We start from the raw sequence: 19714 nt of genomic DNA on the forward strand, positions 1-19714 counted from the left end.
AACCTGGATAAGGCTCTTCCTCCAACACGACAGTACTTTTCTTTATCCTCAAACTCCAGCCAAGCACACCAAGGACTGTCTGTGTGCTGGCCCTGGTGAACCCACCCCAAAGGTGTTCAGGATGGCGTCCTCCTGAGACAAACCTGAGTGCAGTGGTCTCTGCAACACAAACCAGAGTTGTCCCCCCTCCCCCGCACCTCAATCACCCACCTATCAGAACATAAGCGAACACGTGCATGGATCTCACCCCAGCTACACTGTGGTCTCAGCACTGAGAGCCGATGGTACTTACTCATGAAGTGGCTGTTCTAGCTTACAGTCAGTACAAGGGTGCACACGAGGGCCAAACACATTCTTCCCCTGAGTTTTATCCAGACGATGGCAGAAGTCCCTGTGGCTACAATGTGGCCATATTCTCAGACCATCTCCACTGAGGTATGGAGAGTGGAGTTAGGGGTAAAGACAGCTTGTAGCAAGGGCTAGGGGAAGAACAATGATGGTGCAATGTGGCTGTCAATCTTGTGAGATAACCCAATGGCCGTTCCCAACTAGTCTCCCTTTGTAACCTAGCCCACAGTTCCAGAGAAAAGCCTGCATTCATTTTCTAAAGCAAGAGACAGAAGGAGACAACACTGCTCCTCCCCTCACCCCCTTCCTCCTGAAAACAAGGAAGAAATGCCTGGAGCTGAGGTGGGCAGGCCAAAGTCAGGCGTACAGAAGAGCAACCGAGGACGCAGAGAGGAAGAAGTAGCTGCCTCCCGCAGGCAGTACTCAAGGAGTAAACCATTTGCCTTAGAGATCTTATTAGTGAAAAAGATAAACTGTAATCTGTCTAAAATCCAATTGCAACTTTTCACTGCATCAGCTTTCCAACCCCAAATGTTCGAGGCCCAGGGAAGACTGCTGCCATATATCCTCCTGGGCCTGCTCTTGGAGAAGAGGTGAGTTTGGAACACAGGAGTGCCTGGAGCTGCAGACAGCTATGGGCAGCTATGGGCAGCTGAAGGCAGTCGAAGCAGTGGAGGAAGGCTAGTGCAGAGGGAGAGGAGGCTATCTCCAGGAAGAGCAGACTGTAAGTCAGGTGGGCCGCACTCAGCTCTGTACTCAGCGGTGTTTGTCATCTTTCAGAATCTCTATACACCAAGCACAGAGACTTGACTACATCTGGGGCAGGAGATAATTATAAGAAAAATCATGAGACCAAAGTATGGGTGCTTTGGTCCTTCTTAGAAGAAGTATTAAAATACTCAACCAGAGCTCTCAGGGTCTAAACCTTCAGCCTGGGAACACAAAGGGAGAGACTCATGGTACCACCTGTATGGGTGGTTGAGGATGGCCTTGTGAGGCATCAGTAGAAGAAGAGGGCTTTGGTCCCTGAAAGTTTTGATTTCCTAGTGTTAGGGAATTCGAGAGCAGAAAGGCAGAAATAGGTGGATGGTAGGGGGCACATCCTCATAGAAGTAGGAGGAGGGGGATGGAATAAGGGGTTTTGGGGGAGAATGGAAGAAGGGATAACTTTGAAAGGTAAATAAATAAAATATCCAATAAAAAAACATAATGGAGCTGGCAATTGTAATTGAGCAATCAAGATTTTTTGTCAACAATTTATTATGGGGATTTCATATAATCCTCAAGGACAAGGTATTGTGGAAGAGGCCCATGGAACTTAAAAAGATTAGTGAGATATGCTGTTGCTAAGATAAAACTGGATGCCGACCTGTGAGCTTGCTGAATGCCCTGACAAGGATGACTGAGGAGCTGTATTGGACGTATGTTCCTGACCTACCTTTGCTTGCCTATATCCCAGATGGGACAAGCTGCCTTGCCTCAAGTTTTTAGACCTTGTCAGACAGAGAATCAAAAAAGAGAAATTATAATGTCTCTTGTACTTTCCTTAAAGGTGACCAGCTATTTAGGACTCAATCATGTACTGGTCTAGAAATCAATCCAATATTGGAAATAACAGTCTACATTTATTGGATCTGGACATTTTCAGAGACATATTTGGAAGTTAGCTATAACTCACTGCTGTGGGAAGCAGCTCCGCTCTCACCATTACAAGGTGGTGCTTGGCATAGGCATTGCTTGAGAGAAAAGACAACTCCATACATGGAGTTGTATGCACTGAGAGGTGCGGCCAATTAGTACTGACATCGTGGCAATCGCTGATTGGAACAAGGAAAAGGTTTTAAGGGGATGCACTGGGAGGAGAAGAGGGAGAGAAGTTCGCTGTACAGGGATAGCTGAATAAACCGCTTGAAGAAGAACAGGGTTGCCGTTGCCTTATTCCGTGGGTTGGACGGACATGGGTAGCGACACACTATGATGTTATGATAGCAAGAGATAAAGTTGAGACAGGATCTGGATTTCAAACAAGGGTTAGCACATGTTTTAAGGCTCTTTTAGTTGTCAAGCTAAAATTGGTTTTGTCTCTTCTACAGCATTTATTGTAAGTTGCATTGACTGTATAATTTCCAATTATGTTAGTGTGTTGAAACCTGGCATGTCTGTTACAGGGGTCTATCAACCAGCTTTTGTCTTACTGCCCTGAATATTAGAAAACCTTGATTCTCGGGGGGGGGGGGGGGGGGGGAGCTTGAAAGTGCTAGAAGAAGTGAGTTAGGCTTTAAGCAGAAACAAGAGGGTAGCAGGCTTGATTGTTGCTGGCATAACAGCTTTAATTCCATTAATTGCTAGCACCTCTGCTTCTGCAATAGCATTGACACAAGGAGTTAAGACAACTACTTTTGGTAACCATCTAACAAAAAATTTTTACTAATGTACTGAGTATACAAAAGGATTTATATAGGAATCTGGAACAACGAATGATGCTCTATAACCCATTCAAATTATCTGAAGGAGGTTCAGGGTTCAAGAGTTAGAAGCCATCCCACGTGTCATGACAAATATCATTGGAGTAGTGTTACTTCTAAAATTTACAATGATAGTCATTATAATTAGAAAAAAAGTTTAAAGACACCTGTAGGGTATTTGGCATAATCCTAACACCTCTCTGGATGTGTTAACTTTGCATAGTGAGATTATGAATTTAAAGAATGCTGCTCTGTTAAGTTTTAATGCTGCAGATAATGCTATAAAATTATCCATGGCCTGAGGTCAGTATTTCCATTTTAGTTAAACCTCAGGAATGGCAAATATGGCTTGATCATGCTAGCTCTTCTTGTCCTGGGAATACTTTTATTCCTGCCCATCATGTTAAAGCTTGTCTCTAACTACAACAACAGGCTGGCAGCTGAAATACATGGCTTAAGCCTGAAAATGGACCTCCAGACAGAGTTATTAATTTAACAGGCTGGCAAGCCAGAGATGGGTAAGATTCTGTGCAGAACCTTACCAACCTAAGACAGAAATGCTTTGCTTATGATAATGCATATTCCACAAAGGGTAAGGAAGGCTTTCTTGGCAAAACAACCTAAGACAGGCTCAGTCTAGTTTATGTAATAAAAAGGGAGAGATGTGGAGAGCTTTTGGTCCTGCCTGGCAGGGATCTGTCATTGGCCAAAGACAAGAAAATGGGCTGCTTGGAAGAAATCTGACACAGGCCAAAGACAAAGTAATTATCTGCAGACAGGAATCTGACATTAGGCTGGAACAAAGAAGTAATTTCAGGCAAAAATCTAAATCCTAGGCTAGAACAAAGAAGAAATTTCAGGCAGGAATCTAAATCTTAGGCTAGAACAAAGAAATAATTATAGGTAGAAATCTAAATCTTAAGCTAGAACAAAGAAGTAGGCTTCAGGACTGAAAATGACTTTGGGCTAGGACAGGGAAGTAGGCTCATATATTTTGATCATCCTGATAAGTCCTTAGAAATAGTGATCACAGGAGTGATCACAGGACTCTGTTTATTGTTGTGCATGTTCTTTGATTATCTGGGTTTATTGTCTTCCTTGTTCCTGGACTATTTGCATCTACTGTATTGCTAGTTTCTCAACCTAGAACTGAACTGACCTTAATACTTGCACGTAATTTAAACAGCATAAAGGCAAAAAAGGAAAGGGAGGGATGGGAAAGGGGATTAATGGGTAGGGGAAATGGGGAAGGGGGAATGGGGTGGGGGGATTATTTACATCTGAAATGTAAATAATGGACCTGCTAAGGATATCATTAATGTTAATTTTACTACAATGCTACTATAAACCTTCTAATGGCTTCTAAGTTTACCCCTGTGTACCCACAGATTTAGAGCAGCTCTCAGATCTCAAAGGAGAAGTTCCTTTGTGGACAGTAACAGAAATGCACAAGTGATCAAAGTGCAAACAGCAGTGTGTGCCAGTGGGGTGCTTGGCCATAAATGGGATGTTTAACATCACTCCTCCACCCAGACCCAAGATCAGGGACCACAGAGGAGGAGGGGGTAGAAAGGCCGTCAAGACGTGAGCAAATCAGTATCTTCTGGACCCAACAGGACCACGGCCCTCATGACCACATAGCAGCAGTGGTTATCTATGCAATATCTGCAAAAATCAAAGCCAGTCAACAGTTTAGCGTGGAGCAGGCAAGCCTAACAAGGACTTACCCCATGAGGAAGCACTGACAGTCAGTGGCTCCAAGGCTGGGAGAGTCCATTTTCTTTAAAAGTACAGCCCCTGGTAGGGGTCTCAAGTATAGCTCCACACACTGGAGTATTTGGATAACACAAACTGGATTCAGTGGATTATTTAAGAAGAGGGAGACAGGAAAGGGACCACTTGAGCTGAGAGGGGTTAGGAGAGGAACTGGGGTAATGATATCATAATCAAAAAACATTGTATGACATTCACAAAGAATTCATAGAAATTTATATTTAAAAATACAGTGAGCTCACAAAACAGAAAAATCAGATACAGCACTACAACTGAACAGAAGAGATGGGGGAAGAGGAAGCCAGGACACAGATCCATCCATCAGCTAAGAGGTTTCTCTTCTGAGTGCACAGATTCAAATAAACATCAATTACAACTACCAGCAATGAGTCTCTTCACTATCAGACCTCCACCTGGTTCCTGATTCACTGCTTCCAACCCTGTGGGTTGTGGATCTCAAAGGTAGGCCGCGGGTTTGCTGGCCAGCATCTTTACCCACTGAGCTACCTGCTAGCCCGCTTAGCTTTCCTTTGCAATAGAGGCCTCATTAAGTTCCCAGGCTGGCTCTGAAACCACTATGTAGTCTAGGCAGGTCTTGAACTTGCAATGCCTCTGCTTTTGCCTCTAACAGCTTGTGCTGTTGGTCCCTACAGAGTCCAATAATCCTTAAAGAGCAACCCCCAACAGCAGCTCTGCTTCTGGTTTGTGTAAAAATAAGAAGCTCATGCACAGACAACTTAAACAGGTGTTTCAAAAAAGAGACGGAGCTATACCCTCTAGACCAGAGGAGGGAAAAAGATATCTTTCTGACAGTGTCCCTGCCTAAAAGGTGGTACCAAGGGTTATTTTATTCATCACAAATGACATACTACTTTAGTCAAAATTAAAGCACTCATTTTTAAAAGAACAGTGAAAATAGAGATACTTGAAGATTTTCTTTAATCTTCAAATTACAAAATGATATGATATTAAAAAGAAAAAAAATCCTAAGGAAGACTCCTGAGTGACAGATACACATTTCCTGGCTCTGAGGAAGCTCCAATCTGTTGTAGTAATTCGTGCTTGCTGTTATGAAGCTGCTGTCTCCTTTCCCTCTAGCACTACTCTGCGAGAGAAGCACACAGAAACCAAACCCCAGGGTCCCAGGGCAAGCACTACACCACCAGAAAATAAAAGCAGATAATCAACCCTTAAAAATTTATGTCACTCATGTGTATGTTTACACTTACTATTTGGGGGCTTGTGGTCCAACCAGACACTTTCTGCTGTTACATCATTTTTCCTTTTTCCTGCCCTCTCCCCCACACCTCAAATCTATTCCCCAATTGGATCGTGGCTGCCACAAGGACAGGCAGGAGGCACAGGGATGTTGTCATCCCCTCCAAGGGTAAACCAGAACAGCAGAAAAATACTTCATTCCAAAGGCTGCCATAAACCAATTACTCAACAGTTTCTATCAGTTCACATACTGCACAACAATCAGAATATATTGCAAATTTACAAAGAAACTGGCTGGCTGGGTTAGTTTAGGTCTTTACTTATTGAAAACAGATCCCATACAACCTAGTAGGCACCCCCTCCTCCAGCCTGCATCTCCTGAGTGCAGTGCTGGGATCATAAGGCATGTGCCAGCACACCCAAGCCAGAAAAGATCACACTAAGTGGGTACGCCGAGCAGTTACATAGGACTGCTGTTCTACACAGGAGGGTGAAATGACCAATAAACACTAATGTGACAGCTGGGAGCCAATTCTGTAAGATTCTATGATTGTGATTTCCACTGTTTTAAGCAAGAGGCTGAATGAACACTGACCACTGATAGTAAGTGTGAAAGAGAAATGCAAGCTCAGTCTACACTATAACCATAAAGAGAATGAAGACAAAAGCTGAGCTACTTGTGAAACACTTGGCATAACACAGCACTTCCATGTGCCTTGTAAGGCATGTCCTTCATGATGAATAAGCTCACTAAACTGGTCCCCCCCACCCCCGCCCCTTCTTCTACAAATGATGTATGTAAATCATCATGTTGTACTCACTGAGGTGAACAGTGTCTGTGGCTGATTAACCCTTGACAGCACACAGAGAACACACAGGGTCCTGAGGAGCAGCAGCACAGCGCTGGGAAGGGAAGCCACCATGAACACCATGCCTGAGCTGTAACTGTGCCTGAGCTGGAGAGGGACAGGCCCCCACCCAGTGGGGTTTACAACTAGCCTGATGGTCTGATGGCTTCCCCACCTCTCCATAGCTCAGGAACAGGCTGGGAGAGTTGGGAAGAATTCTTTGGTACATTTATTGACATTATAATTGGAGAGATGTTTTGTTTCATTGTTTGTTTTTGTTTTCCAAGAGAGGGTTTCTCTGTGTAGCCCTGGCTGTCCTGGAGCTCACTCTGTAGACCAGGCTGGTTTCAAACTCACAGAGCTCTGCCTGCATCTGCCTCCCAAGCACTGGGATTGGGCATGGCCTGATATTTCTTACTTGATGTCAGGAAACAACAGTTACCTCTTGGCATTTGGGGTATTTACAGCTGATAAGCTGGCCTACTGTGGGCAAGCCCACAGGAAGTGGCTAAGAGTAGGGCATTAAGCTGGAAACAAACACAAATTCTTGCTAGATACAGAACGAAGAGGCCAGTAAGCAACGCTGTGGTGCCCAGCTCACCTTTTAAGGAGAAGAAGTATTATATTTATCAGTCACTCTCCTGCAAGTTTCACACGTGAGGGCTGAAGCTACACATATGAAATGTTAAACAGTGGGCATGAGAACTTTAGGTTCTACTAAAGAGACTTTCAGGTTTTGCTGCTGACTCTATCAGTGCTCTCTTCTGATAAGATGTGAAAACATAACAAACACATTAAAACTGAGCAGACTCAGAGAGGCTCTCAGAAACACTGAAGGCCATTTTTTGTTCTTGGATTGAGAATTTCCTGTGCTGCAACCAATCAGGATTCATGAGCCCCCAGAGGCCACAGAGTGCTTCCACTAGCGCTTCTGTGCAGCCCACTGGATGGAGGCCTCTTAATTGAAACTGCCTCTTCAATTTCTCTTTAGAACTCACTGTTTAATTTAACCATCAAATATTAATTAAAACAACCAGGCAAACTACCACTTCATTATCCATGCAGCTCCCAGGCTCTGCAGTTCCTGACAATGGACCTACCTAGCAGCTGTTTTGATTTTATCATTTAGCTTGATAGTTTGAGTTAAAAAACACAAACTTAAAAGAAAAAAAATAGAACAATAATAAAAGACACCCATGGAAATAAAGGCTAGAATGGCAGTGACGAGCCCATTTTCCTTAAAACCACCGTGCCTGCAACAATTTAACATTGCCATAGAGAGCAAGGCCATCTACACACAAACCTCCCTGCTAATGTCACCATCCAATGCTCAGACTGAAAATGACACCAAGTACAATGGGATGCACTTGTCCTGGGGGAGGAAACACCTCCACAGCTCTCACCAAATATCACAGCATGGCCTAAACACACAAAACCTCTCACCATACAGAGATCGTGTTTCCCAATTTCCCTGCGGCATCTTACTCACAAAGACATGGAATCATGCACACTTGGGCAGGCGGATAGGCAGTCTCTGTCTCTCTGTCTCTGTCTGTCTGTCTGTCTGTCTGTCTGTCTCTCTCTCTCTCTCTCTCTCACACACACACACACACACACACACACACACACACACACCATACACAGCGCTGCTGGTTTTTGAGCACCTCACCTCTAGTTCCTGCTCCCTCTGCAGCGCAAACTGTTTGAAGGACTTGACAATGAGGCCAGCATTGGAGCAGTCGTAGACAAAGATGGACGGGCTGCCCATCCACGTCTGCAGGTCGTATATGGACAGAGGGATGTACTGAGTGTAGTTCTGGAAAACAAGCACAGGTTGCAGGGGTTATACATCCATGTCATGAACTCACAGGCTGTCGAGCACCTGCACACTGGAGACGGTAGGGCCCAGTGTCTGCAGAGATGCCTCTAACCATATAAAGCTACACACTGAGTTTTACCTCTATCACTGTGACATCTTACTCCAGCAATGCCACAGGGACGGAGCTATTTAAGCTCATGTCAGCAGCCTGTTTACGCTGGATTCAACTGCTCCCCACACCCTGAGAGAGTCCACTTTAGAGGGCCCTCCTTTCGCTCCCAGCCATAGCATGTGCACACTCCTCAGGCCCCCCTTTCTGTGGCTGCTGAACTTGTGTGACACAGATGGGCTCTGAGAGTTGAGTTCAGATTCACAAGCTTTCCTTGCTGTTCCTTCAGTTTTAGAGTACTCTGTAAGTGGGACTGGCTTGGTACAGTGCTTACGCTGATCACAGGTGACACTAGGTCACAGAGTGATATGCTTTTCTGGACACACTGTTCTGCTTACCTGATTGCTGGCAGGTAACAGGAGAGAAAACTCAAGTCTAAAGAAATGCCTAAAATCCTCTTTTAAGCCAAAGTTTTAAAGCAATTATTCCAAAACAAAGACAAATCAACACAACAATGAGAAAAGGCCAGCCTGCACACTCACTTCTGCCTGGACACCAGCAGTGTAAGTGTTGACCCAGACAGTTGGCTCTTAGTAACTGAGCCAACAAGCACTGACTCTGGAGTGCCTATAGCTCAACAGAAAGCCAAACAAGGACTGCAGAAGGGAGTGCCAGGTCCCCTCTCTACAGTCATCACCTGAGGACAATGCAAGGTGCTGCCATGAGGAGGGTGTGGCCATCTCTAGCTCTTGTGAGGACCACACTCTACCCAAGTTCTGGCTCTTCCTACTGTCACACTGTCCTCATTTGATAGACTGTTTACAATCACAGTACTCTGAGACAGAACACTTGGAAATGTTCTCTCTAAATAAACACTCCCAGAAGGATTCTAAAAACACCAGTTCCCGGATAATGGCTCTATACAGCAACACCAGCCCCATCAAGATGCCCAAGGGGTTTTTCCTCTAATGGAATTTGACAAGCTTATTCTAAAGTAAGTACAGAAGAGAAATGACAAAATTAGAAAAAAAGAAAGTTTAATAAAGAATAATGAATAGAGATTCGCACTATCAGATATTAGAAAGGCTATAAATTTATATAATTACAAGCTGGTATTATTGAGGGCGAGACAAACAAATCAACAGAGGAAAGGCCCAGAAATAGACCACATATATAACTGTGATAAAATGGCATTTTAAATCAGTAAAGAACGGATGAGTGACTCAGTGGGTGATGCTGGAAAGTCTAACTACCCATGTGATAATGCCCCGCAGACGCTGTTCCCAAAAAAACCAGAATTTACAATGTGTAAACACAGAATATTTTTATTTACTTAGATGTAAAAAAACCTTAAACAAATCACAAAATCTAGGGGTCTAAAAGAAACGAGATATAAACACACCTTTATGACTGGATGCTTCTGAGGAAGGTGGCGGAGCCAACAACTGATTCATGTTTAGAAGATATGTGTGAGCTTCTTCTGCTCTGACCAGCAAAGGTCAGAACAGGAGCACACAGCAAACATGAATGGTGGTGATGAGGAAGGGCTGTGCACCACTCAGTGGGACAACAGAGGAAAAGTGAGAGTCAACCTAACCAATCTGATTTTCTTCAGCAGAATGAAAAGAAAGATAAAAAATAAATAATGCTTTATAATGACAAAGATGTGTTGAACTTAGCGTTGGCAAGAGTAGAAATTAACAAAAATATTCTGGAAGATGATTTGTCAGTACTGATCAAATTTTAAAATCTCCAAGCATGGGTGGTGGTGGCACACATCTTTAACCCAGAACTTGGGAGGCAGAGGCAGGCCTGGTCTACATGGTAGGTTCTTGGAAAGCCAGGGCTACACAGAGAAACCTTGTCTCAAAAAATTGGAAAACACAACAAAGAAAAAAAAAAAAAAAAGAGTCTCTCCCATTTTTCAGCTTCCATAGATCTGTACAGAAACTCTGGCATTGGTACAGAGAACACTGACGGGTCTTTGGAGTTTGTACTAGTAAAGGCTGTGACCCACTGTGGCCTAGGGTCACTTTTCTGCCCTTCCATACAGGAGAGCCCTGGGTGAGGACACACTATGTTTCCTTAGAACCTGGCCAGTGACACATGACTAGTGTTCAACATCCCACACCCCAGCCACAAGTGTTCTCAGTGCTCACCTTGGGACCTGGATTCTGGCCAGTCTTACAGGACAAGAGTCAAGGGAGGCCAACACTAGGCTGAGAAGCCCAGGCCCCAAATAAAGACAATCAACCTACAGCTTACCTGAATCCTCACAGAGCTCATACAAGAGACTCAGTAAACAAGCTGAACAGGGAGGCAGAGCCTGTGGTCCTAGCTATTAGAGAGGCTGAGGCAGGAGTGCATGAGCTCAGGGACTCAGGCTAGCCAACACGTCAAGACCTGGTCACCAAACAAAACAAACAAACCAATCTGAACTAAGAGGCAAAGGAGAGCTCATTCTTCCCCACTCTAGTGAGTGCTGTGCCCCATGAGAAGCAGAACTTGTCTTTATAAATAGTCACATGAGAAGGAAGTATGGGTGGCTTCTTAATGATTTTAAAATGTAAACTTCAGAGCATCATATTCTCTCTCTCTCTCTCTCTCTCTCTCCTCTCTCTCTCTCTCTGTCACACACACACACACACACACACACACACACACACACACACACACAGAGTATGTGTCAAAGGAAGAGTTATAGATGTGAGGCAGCTCACCTTGCCATGCCAGAGCTGCTTTGCACACCCAGACAATGAAGTAGCTACATGCTGATGAATGAAGTGACTCCATAAAGGACAACCCCCATTCTGTTAACAGGCTCCATATTCAGGGAGGTCACATCACAGTTACTCCTTTTATGTACATGTTCTGTAATGCTCTACAAGACAGGATGCACACAGAGCACTGCAAGGGAACAAGTGGGCATGCTCTGGATCTCAGCGACAGGCCTCCAGGTCCCTTCCACACTGGAGTATATGAGCGTGGAGAAATGTTCTTCATCAATGATGCTGGAAAGGTCTCCTAGCTCTTGCTGCTCAGGGACTAAAAGTAACCCTGTACTGTGCGGAGCACAACAGCAGCAGTGAGGACCACTGCAACCTGAGTGGACTGTTCACAGATCGCATACACTATAGGCCCCAAGAAGAATGAATGCAGCTCACCAGGTCTGTGTAGCTGCTGATGGCCAGAGACACTGTCATCTACATTATGTTCCAGGTGCAAGCCCACACAGGTCCCACAACCAGCAAGCAAGCATAAACAAAGTAAGTCTGATGTTTACATTTGCCAAATGCAAAGTTACATTTAAACTTCTAGATCATCAAGTTACTTAGTGTTGATTTATTAAATATATTAGGGAAACCTTTAACAACTTCCATCTTCCACAATGCAACAGCAAGGTACAGGGCAGCACCCAGATCCTAAGATCCTTATTCTGGTACCCACCCATAAGGCAGCATGGAACAAACCCTAGAACGTCAGCACCGGTGTTTATTGGCCCTGTGCCTTTAGCTATTGAGGACTTTTACGGTATCCTATCCACACGGTTGCCTCCCATAGTGGATGGCTTAAATCCATCACACACCTGAGGCCTGCCTAGAAGCAGATTCCTCAGCGGTCTGTCTCCATGTGCACTGCACCATGTCCAGCAGCATCCCTGGCTTTCACCAACCACGGCCAGAACCACTCAGCCCTGACCATCCAAAGGATCTCCAGATGTTGCCGAATGCTCTTAAGGAAAACTTCTCTGGCTGAAAAGAGGGACAATCTCATCAAAACCATTAGCTGTATGGTTTAGTGAGACAACAAAATCAGAAGGCTGTGATCCCCTGGGAAAGCAGAACCCACTCTATTAAATCACCCTGAGGAGAATGACCTTTGAGCGCTAATCCTCACTAACAAGCTCATGGGATCCCAGTACCCATCTCAAAAAGATTGCCAAGGGTTTGTCAAGCTCCAGGCCAGAATTCATGCAGCTGCAAGCACAGCCTTGGCACTCAGGGGACCAACACCCAGAGGTAGCAGGAACAACCCCGAAGAAGCAGCATGTTTATTAGGAACAAGCTTCTGTTCCCCAGCACCCCATGGCAGGCAGGTGCCCCACCCAGCATTCAGGAGCTCTGGGAAGGCGAGACTGGGGAACAGACAGGGGCTAAGAGCAGAAGGCTGGCTTCAGGCCGCCTAGACTGAAAGAGCAAGGAAACCCTAATCAAAGCTAGAAATTGATTTTACACAACATATTCATTAAAACCCACTTTCTCTGACAGATTCCATTAAACACAAGGGGGAAAGAGTACTCACTTTATCAGACTGTCACTGCAGACTGTGTTGACTATAACAGTAGCTATGGTTGGAAAAAGCCCGGCCCACAACAATGCAGAGAATACCTCTCCAGAAAGGACAAGTCAGCCTCTGCAAGTGTCAGATCCCAGGAACAAATGCACTGTACCACTGAGACTTCTGGGAAGAGTGAAGCTAAGCTCTGATTTCAACTATGGAGCAGATGGCAATGCCAAGCACCTCCTATGCCTGGTACTGCCACAACAAGGAGCAGAGAGAAAGGCAAAGATGATCAACGGTCACCCCCAGGGAGGGCAAGGCAGAGCTGCACTGGAGTGAATGGTAGGGAAGACGGATCTAGCTTTGTCAAGTGCCGACTGAGTAGGACAGTCGGACAGCACAGTGGCAACCCCACTGGAGCACCCTGGACAGGCAAACCTGGACACATGGAACAGTGGCTTTGACATGCACCAAAGGAGTGTCACCAAGTCCCCTAGGGAGTGCTGAACCCACAGATGCCACTGGTCCACAAGTTCCTGAGATGGCTGTTGGAGTTGGTACATCCTACCACGTCACACTTCTCAAACCTCTCCCAGGTGTGTCTGTGGACAGTGGGCATGCAGAGGATGACAAGGGGCTCTGGGTAGCCTCTCCCAGGCTTGGCCATCACATTAAACTCACAGAAACACCATCACGATTGCTGCCAACTGATCTCTTTAACACCTGTTAAACACTCTGTGGTAGTGTTTTTCTCAACATACAGTATCATAATGTCAGAAGCAGTTATAATGGGGTAGGGGTGGGGGGGCATGCTGATGTTCTGCCTCCTCTGCCTCTGGAGACTCAGCCTGCTTTCTCATTCAGATATGAGCTCAGACAGCAGCTGACTCCCATGTCACCAGAGGCAGCCTCTGTTTACCTCTTTTTCTCATTCCCTCTCTTCCTCCCTTCCTTCTTTCCCTAGCTCCTGTGTCTCAGAGAAAGCAGGGTTCTTTAGGTCTTGCTCGCACCATCTTGTCTCCTTCCTCCACCAGTGAACAGACTGCCCTCCTCCTCTGTCTCTCTGATGTATTTATAAGCAGAGCTGCCTCCTCCTGACACAGAAAGCACTCCTCACCTGACAGCTTCCTGCAATCCCACCTTCCTTTCTTTGCTGTAAGACTCACTACAGTATAGAGTGCAGCCTACTCAAGAACATCCACAGAAATCTGGAATCTTAACAACTTCAGCCCTAGGCTATCCCCAAGTCTCCCACTCCCCACTTGCTCATTAAGTTTGGATTCTCTACAACACACAAATGCACAAATACAAACCCACAAAGCACAGGTTAGCCCTTGCAAAACTGTGCCCAACTGTACCCACCACAAGACTATGAACTTGCCAAGAGTTGTTTCTAAGTAAGGTTTCTAAGTTGTTTCTTTGTTTCTAAGTAAGGTTCTTGGGTGGGCCTAGCATCTGTGTGGAAATACCTCACATCAGAGTTGACTCCAGAGGGAATACTGTAGGAACTTGCAGCCTCTTGAGGAGCTGTAAAGAAAGCTCAAAGAATGATGGACACATCAAAGAGAGTTCATGTGGTGTAATGTGATGGTGAGGAGGAAGGGGAGGGGGAGGAAGGAGAAGAGGGAGAGAGAGGAGGAGGAAGAAGAGATGATGATGACATGACAGACACAGCACGATATGATGTGGTAACAGATCTTATCAGATACTAAAGCCATCCTCATGGGGGACCAAGATGTAATAATTTTTGCAATAGAAAAATTCCATTATTAGACCATAACACAAACACTAAAATAAGCATAGGTCCACTACTGAAAGGAAAATGAATTGTAAGGAAAATGAAAAGCAGATGAGTACATCTAACAGCTTGAGGAGAAGCCAGTGGTGTCCCTACTGGAGTGCAGAAGAGGGACAAGAGACTGTTTAAGGACATGCAGCTTGTGCGTGTCTTCAAAGTGTCTTTGGGGCATCCACTGATGACCAAAGGGAGACCAAAGCAGCAACTGGTCAAGCCATGAGGTAGCACCACTAGCAACAGTGAGCACCATCAGCCAAGAACAACTTTCGGGCATCAGTTCCAGCCTACCACATCAGTCCCAGGGATCCATCTTAGGTTCTTACAGGTGGCCAAAAGCACACTCACCACTCGTTAGTCTTGTCCACCGCTGCATGGTATTTTTTTAATTTTCTTTTTACAGAATAATATTAACCAACAAGTCTGCGTGTGCTCATGGGGCACAGTGCAGCATGTGGTGTCACTAAACTAGCTCGTGTGTCACCACAGACAATGCTTCTCCTTATGTCAGAAACACTGAAACCCTCTCTGCTTGCTGTTTGATGTCCTCCCACTCCTCCCCACTCCGGCTCTGGCGATCACACTTCCTTCTTCTTCTTCCAGGTCAGTTTTCCGGCTCCAACATCTAAGTGAGGGCAGGAGGCTCTGGTCCTTCTGTGCTGTCCAGATATCAGGCTGCACAATGCCACACTGTGGCCCAGGTCAGGGCTTGTCTCTGGGCAATCCCCTCCTCCCTGAACTTTCAGGGAGTTCACACAGCTCACGCTGCACATCCGTGACCTCCACCTACCTCAGATTAGGACCAACTTACTGCCCAATCTCCAGCAGGCCCTGAACACTACTTACATCAGTCACCAAGGCTGTCCAAGCCTTGAAGGGACCGCAGAGTTATAGGCAGTTCTCTACAGCTTTCATATGGGAAGCACCATGCCATCTGTCAGAGCTGGGGTTCTACAGCAGCCAGAATGACACTTCTCAGACACAAGGCAGCACAGGCTCTCCCCTAAACATGACAAAGTACCACCACAGAGTTCAGTCAGCTCACTGCGTGAGCCTCAGCTGAAGGCAGACCCTTCTCCATCAATGTAGGCTCAAACCAGCCTTGACCCGACTGAGCCCTGCTTATCTGTCCTGATCCAGCTTGGGACTGCACATCTTTGGTTGTGAGCCTACCCTTTCACTGCTGAGCTATCTCTCCAGCCCAAGACTATCATATCTTCTATAGCATCTGTAAAGTGGAAAATGCCAATCTGCTGTAGAAAACCATGAGTGCTACCATCTGCAAGCAAAGAAAGACATTTTTTGTTGTTGCTGTTTTTCGAGATGGGGTTTCTCTGTGTAGCCCTGGCTGTCCTGGAACTCACTCTGTAGACCAGGCTGGCCTCAAACTCAGAAATCCACCTGCCTCTGCCTCCCATGACAGACATTTCTTAAATACAAAATACTCAAAGAAAATTTGTGGCTCTACAGAAAGTTCTGCTTCCTTTCTTCCTTCCTTCCTTCCTTTTTGAGAATTATTTGTTTTTTATTTTTACATGTAAAGGTGTTCTGTCTGCATGCACAGTTGTGTGCATGCAGCACATAGAGAGAGTAGAAAAGGGTATCAGATTTCCCCTGAAAATGGAGTTACAAACCATCATTATGTGCTATGTTGGTGCTGGGACTCACATCTTTGTTTCTGGAAGAGCAGCTCAAACATATTCTTAACCAGTGAGCCATCTCTCAAGCCTCGGAAAGCTCCAACTTCTAAGCAGTATACTCTTGTGTAGTTCCCAAATGCCCACTTTGGCATGTGCTTGGGAACATGGGTTAGACAGCCTACAAACGGCCAGGAGGGTGGGCCAGAGTCTAGTTCAGCTGAGACAGTACAGCAAAGCCCCATGCACTGACATAAAATTCATGTACTTTTTTCTATCTTCTTCTTAGACCTTTTTTTTTTTAAAAAAAAAAAAAAACATTCAGCACAAATATAGTGAAAGAAGAATTCTACATAAAGAAAAGAAAACTGGAAACAGTCCAGGTGTCAGCAACAGGGGAAAGGATCGGTGAACCATAGACCATCTGCCTGACAGAATCAACCACAGCAGTGACACAAACCTGAGTGAAAAGGTCAGCTGGACCACGTTTGATAATGTGTATATAAACTCAAAACCACGCAGCACTAGTGAGGCAGGGCACCCTTCACCTGTAACTCTAGGACCTGAGAGTAAAGCTGGGAATGCTGGACTTGAGACAAGCCTGTGCAATACAAGATATTATCCGTGCCTAAGTAATTTTCTAAGAGTGGGATAATGAGAACTGTGGCTCAAGAGACAGTTTGCTCAGGAAATAACCCTTTGAACACACACACACACACACACACACACACACACACACAGAGAGAGAGAGAGAGAGAGAGAGACAGAGACAGAGACAGAGACAGAGACAGAGACAGAGAGGGAAGGAGGAGGGAGATGGGGAATGAGTTCACAGGCTTAGCATGTTCAAACTATTGGAGTTTGGATCTAGAATGTTCCCTCACCAGAAGTCCACATGCTAAACACCAGTGCCATAGTGCTGGGCCAGTGGAAGAGTGTGTGGTCCTGATCTTCTTTCATTCCTGGGCATGAGGTCATAGATCTCTTCTGTCAATGGTCCTGCCATGCTGTACTGTTCTACCACAGACCCAAACAAGCAAGCTGATTGTCTCAGTGCCTGCCACAGATATAAAGCTAGGACAGTAACTCCCAAGTGTCGGGTTACCTTTTCCTATGCACTGTTCCATGTAAGCACATGTTCTACATAAAACACAGCTGGGATGTGCAGCTGCTGTGGCTCTCAGGGATCTGAAGAAGAATTAGAATGTGTTTCTAACCACATACCCAGGAATTCCAAGAACAATAAATTTTATAATGAACCTACGTGAAACCAGTATGTACAATTAAATATTTAAAACACATCATTACAGTGCAGTAGCTAAACACCTGGCTAATAAACACCCACATATCTGGGAACTGAAGCTCAGAGCATTCAGAAGGAATGGAAAAAACAAGTTATCTAAGATATGAACAATGATACCATTCACTAAAAAACAAAACAAAACAAACAAACAAACAAAAACCAGATAAGGCAGGAAGAATACAGACCATAGCATCTGCAAAGGCCTCACTTGACCAAATGCCCAGCAGGAAGGCCAATAAGGAAAGGGCCAAAGGAGATGGGTGAGGCTGTCGGCTAAACCAGTGGAGGTGAACCCGAAGCTAAAATGAGCAGGAAAGGACACAGCTTCAGATCAGAGAGCAGGATGAGGAAACCGACTGGGGAGAGGTGGAGAAAGTGAGGGTCTGCTGAGGGAACCAGGGAGGCTGTTGGTGTAGCTTAGTCACACACAGTGGCTCCCATTCCCTAGATCCCTTCTCAGGCAATTGGAAGAATATTTCATCAACTGTTTTGCAAATGTTGAGTTTTTAGTGGCTCTGTGGGTGAAGGTAACTATACCTTTCAGCACTGAGGAATTTCTTTATAAAGAAAAGAAAAGGCCTGAAGTTGCCAGGCTTTCTCTAAAGAAACAGAATTTTTGCTGATGGCCTTCAACTACTATAAGGAAATGAGAGATGCTAGAAATTCTAAAAAGAGAGGGTCAAGGTCACACTGGAATGAAGGCTTTTGTCATGGACTCTCCTGTGCTCCCATAAAGTAACAATTTCAATAAATGATGTTGATGTGAATAATGCAATTATGAAAGTCACAAATTTTTCCAACAAATGTGTATTCTAAAACCTCTATGAGCTGTCTTTCTATAGAAGCAGCAGCTGTCTGTTCCATTCCAGAGAAAGAGGTAGCATCTATACACCTGATAACAACAACATTATGTGAAAAAACAAAAACGAAACAAACCCATAAACTATATGTGCTGTGTATGTGTGTGCATGTATGTATACGTACATATGTATATCATGAGAACAGTATCTATAAGATGCTTGTGGAACTCATACTTAACCATAAGAAAGGTCAGTCAGGAGCAGAAACAACAACAACGTCAGCACGCCAGCCTCAAGGTCTCTGAGACACTGAGCTTCACTTGTGACCACACTGTGGAAGTGACTGAGAGACATGTCTGTCTTACCAGCACCGATTCATGATGCCAACACTTCTTTCCGGAACACCCAACCCTCTCCCTGTCAGAGGCCCACACTCCAGGCTGACAGGAAGTACATGTCCCTGGGTTGCCCGGTGGTCCCTGCCAAGCTTCCTCCACATTCTCCTCCTTTTCTGCTGCTATGACAGAATGTCACCAATTGAGTAACTGATAAAGAAATGGACATTCTCTCTCACAGCTCAAGGGTACTGGTATGCGGCACCTGCTGAGACTTCTTGCTGACGTTCAGGCCTCCCTTTTTTCAGAGCTACATCTACTTACAACAGGGCCCACCTTTACTTATGTTCCAAACACCCACTAGCACCTCTGGGGCCCTGGCTCTGGCTCCTAGATCTCACGCTTTCTTCAGGCCTAGTAACCACATGCTGGGGACCCAACACTACCTGTCCTGCTTCTCAAAGGTGCACACCCACAGCCCAGGGCCAGCAAGTGACACCAGCCCCTTCTTCCTGTCACTCCATCCTGATCACACTCCAGGCCTCAGCTGCTCCGTCCACCACCTCTCCTCAGTCTATCATGCTGCCATCCACTTACACCCTCAACAGTCAAGCTCACCTGAATGGCGGTGTTTAGCATATCACCATTTTTGCCTTATGCTGGCTTTCTCCTTGCTGTCTTCTCAAATCCTCCCTCCGGCAACAGAGGGAGGGATCCCAGAAGCCACACTCCTTCCCCCAGTACTCCACCTTGTCTTCTGTCCCTTCTAATCCTTAGTGTAAACACTAGGTTCTTACCGCTCAGAGTGCTTTGTCTTCCAACACACACGCTGTGTTGCTCACCACAGTCTCCCAGTGGAAGGTTCCACTTGGTGCTGACTCAGCTCCTGCAGGAGGGTCCTAGGAAGAAAGGGAACTCGCTGCTGCTCCACTTTCAAAGGGGTCATCCATCTTTCCTGCATCATCTGACTTGTCACAACACAA

The 19714-nt window shown here is 45.4% G+C and overlaps 1 protein-coding gene across 2 annotated transcripts in view; it reads right to left on the reverse strand.

Annotated features, from left to right (window-relative positions):
* Positions 1-19714, reverse strand: part of Rptor (regulatory associated protein of MTOR complex 1) — a 297297-nt gene that overhangs the window by 154683 nt on the left and 122900 nt on the right. For both annotated transcript variants that reach the window (XM_034505602.2, XM_034505601.2), the window contains exon 5: positions 8322-8468. In XM_034505602.2, the coding sequence (XP_034361493.1) occupies positions 8322-8468 (147 nt within the window). The remainder of the gene's footprint in view (positions 1-8321; positions 8469-19714) is intronic.

Source organism: Arvicanthis niloticus, chromosome 6, assembly GCF_011762505.2.
Source record: "Arvicanthis niloticus isolate mArvNil1 chromosome 6, mArvNil1.pat.X, whole genome shotgun sequence".
Classification (NCBI taxonomy): Eukaryota; Metazoa; Chordata; class Mammalia; order Rodentia; family Muridae; genus Arvicanthis; species Arvicanthis niloticus.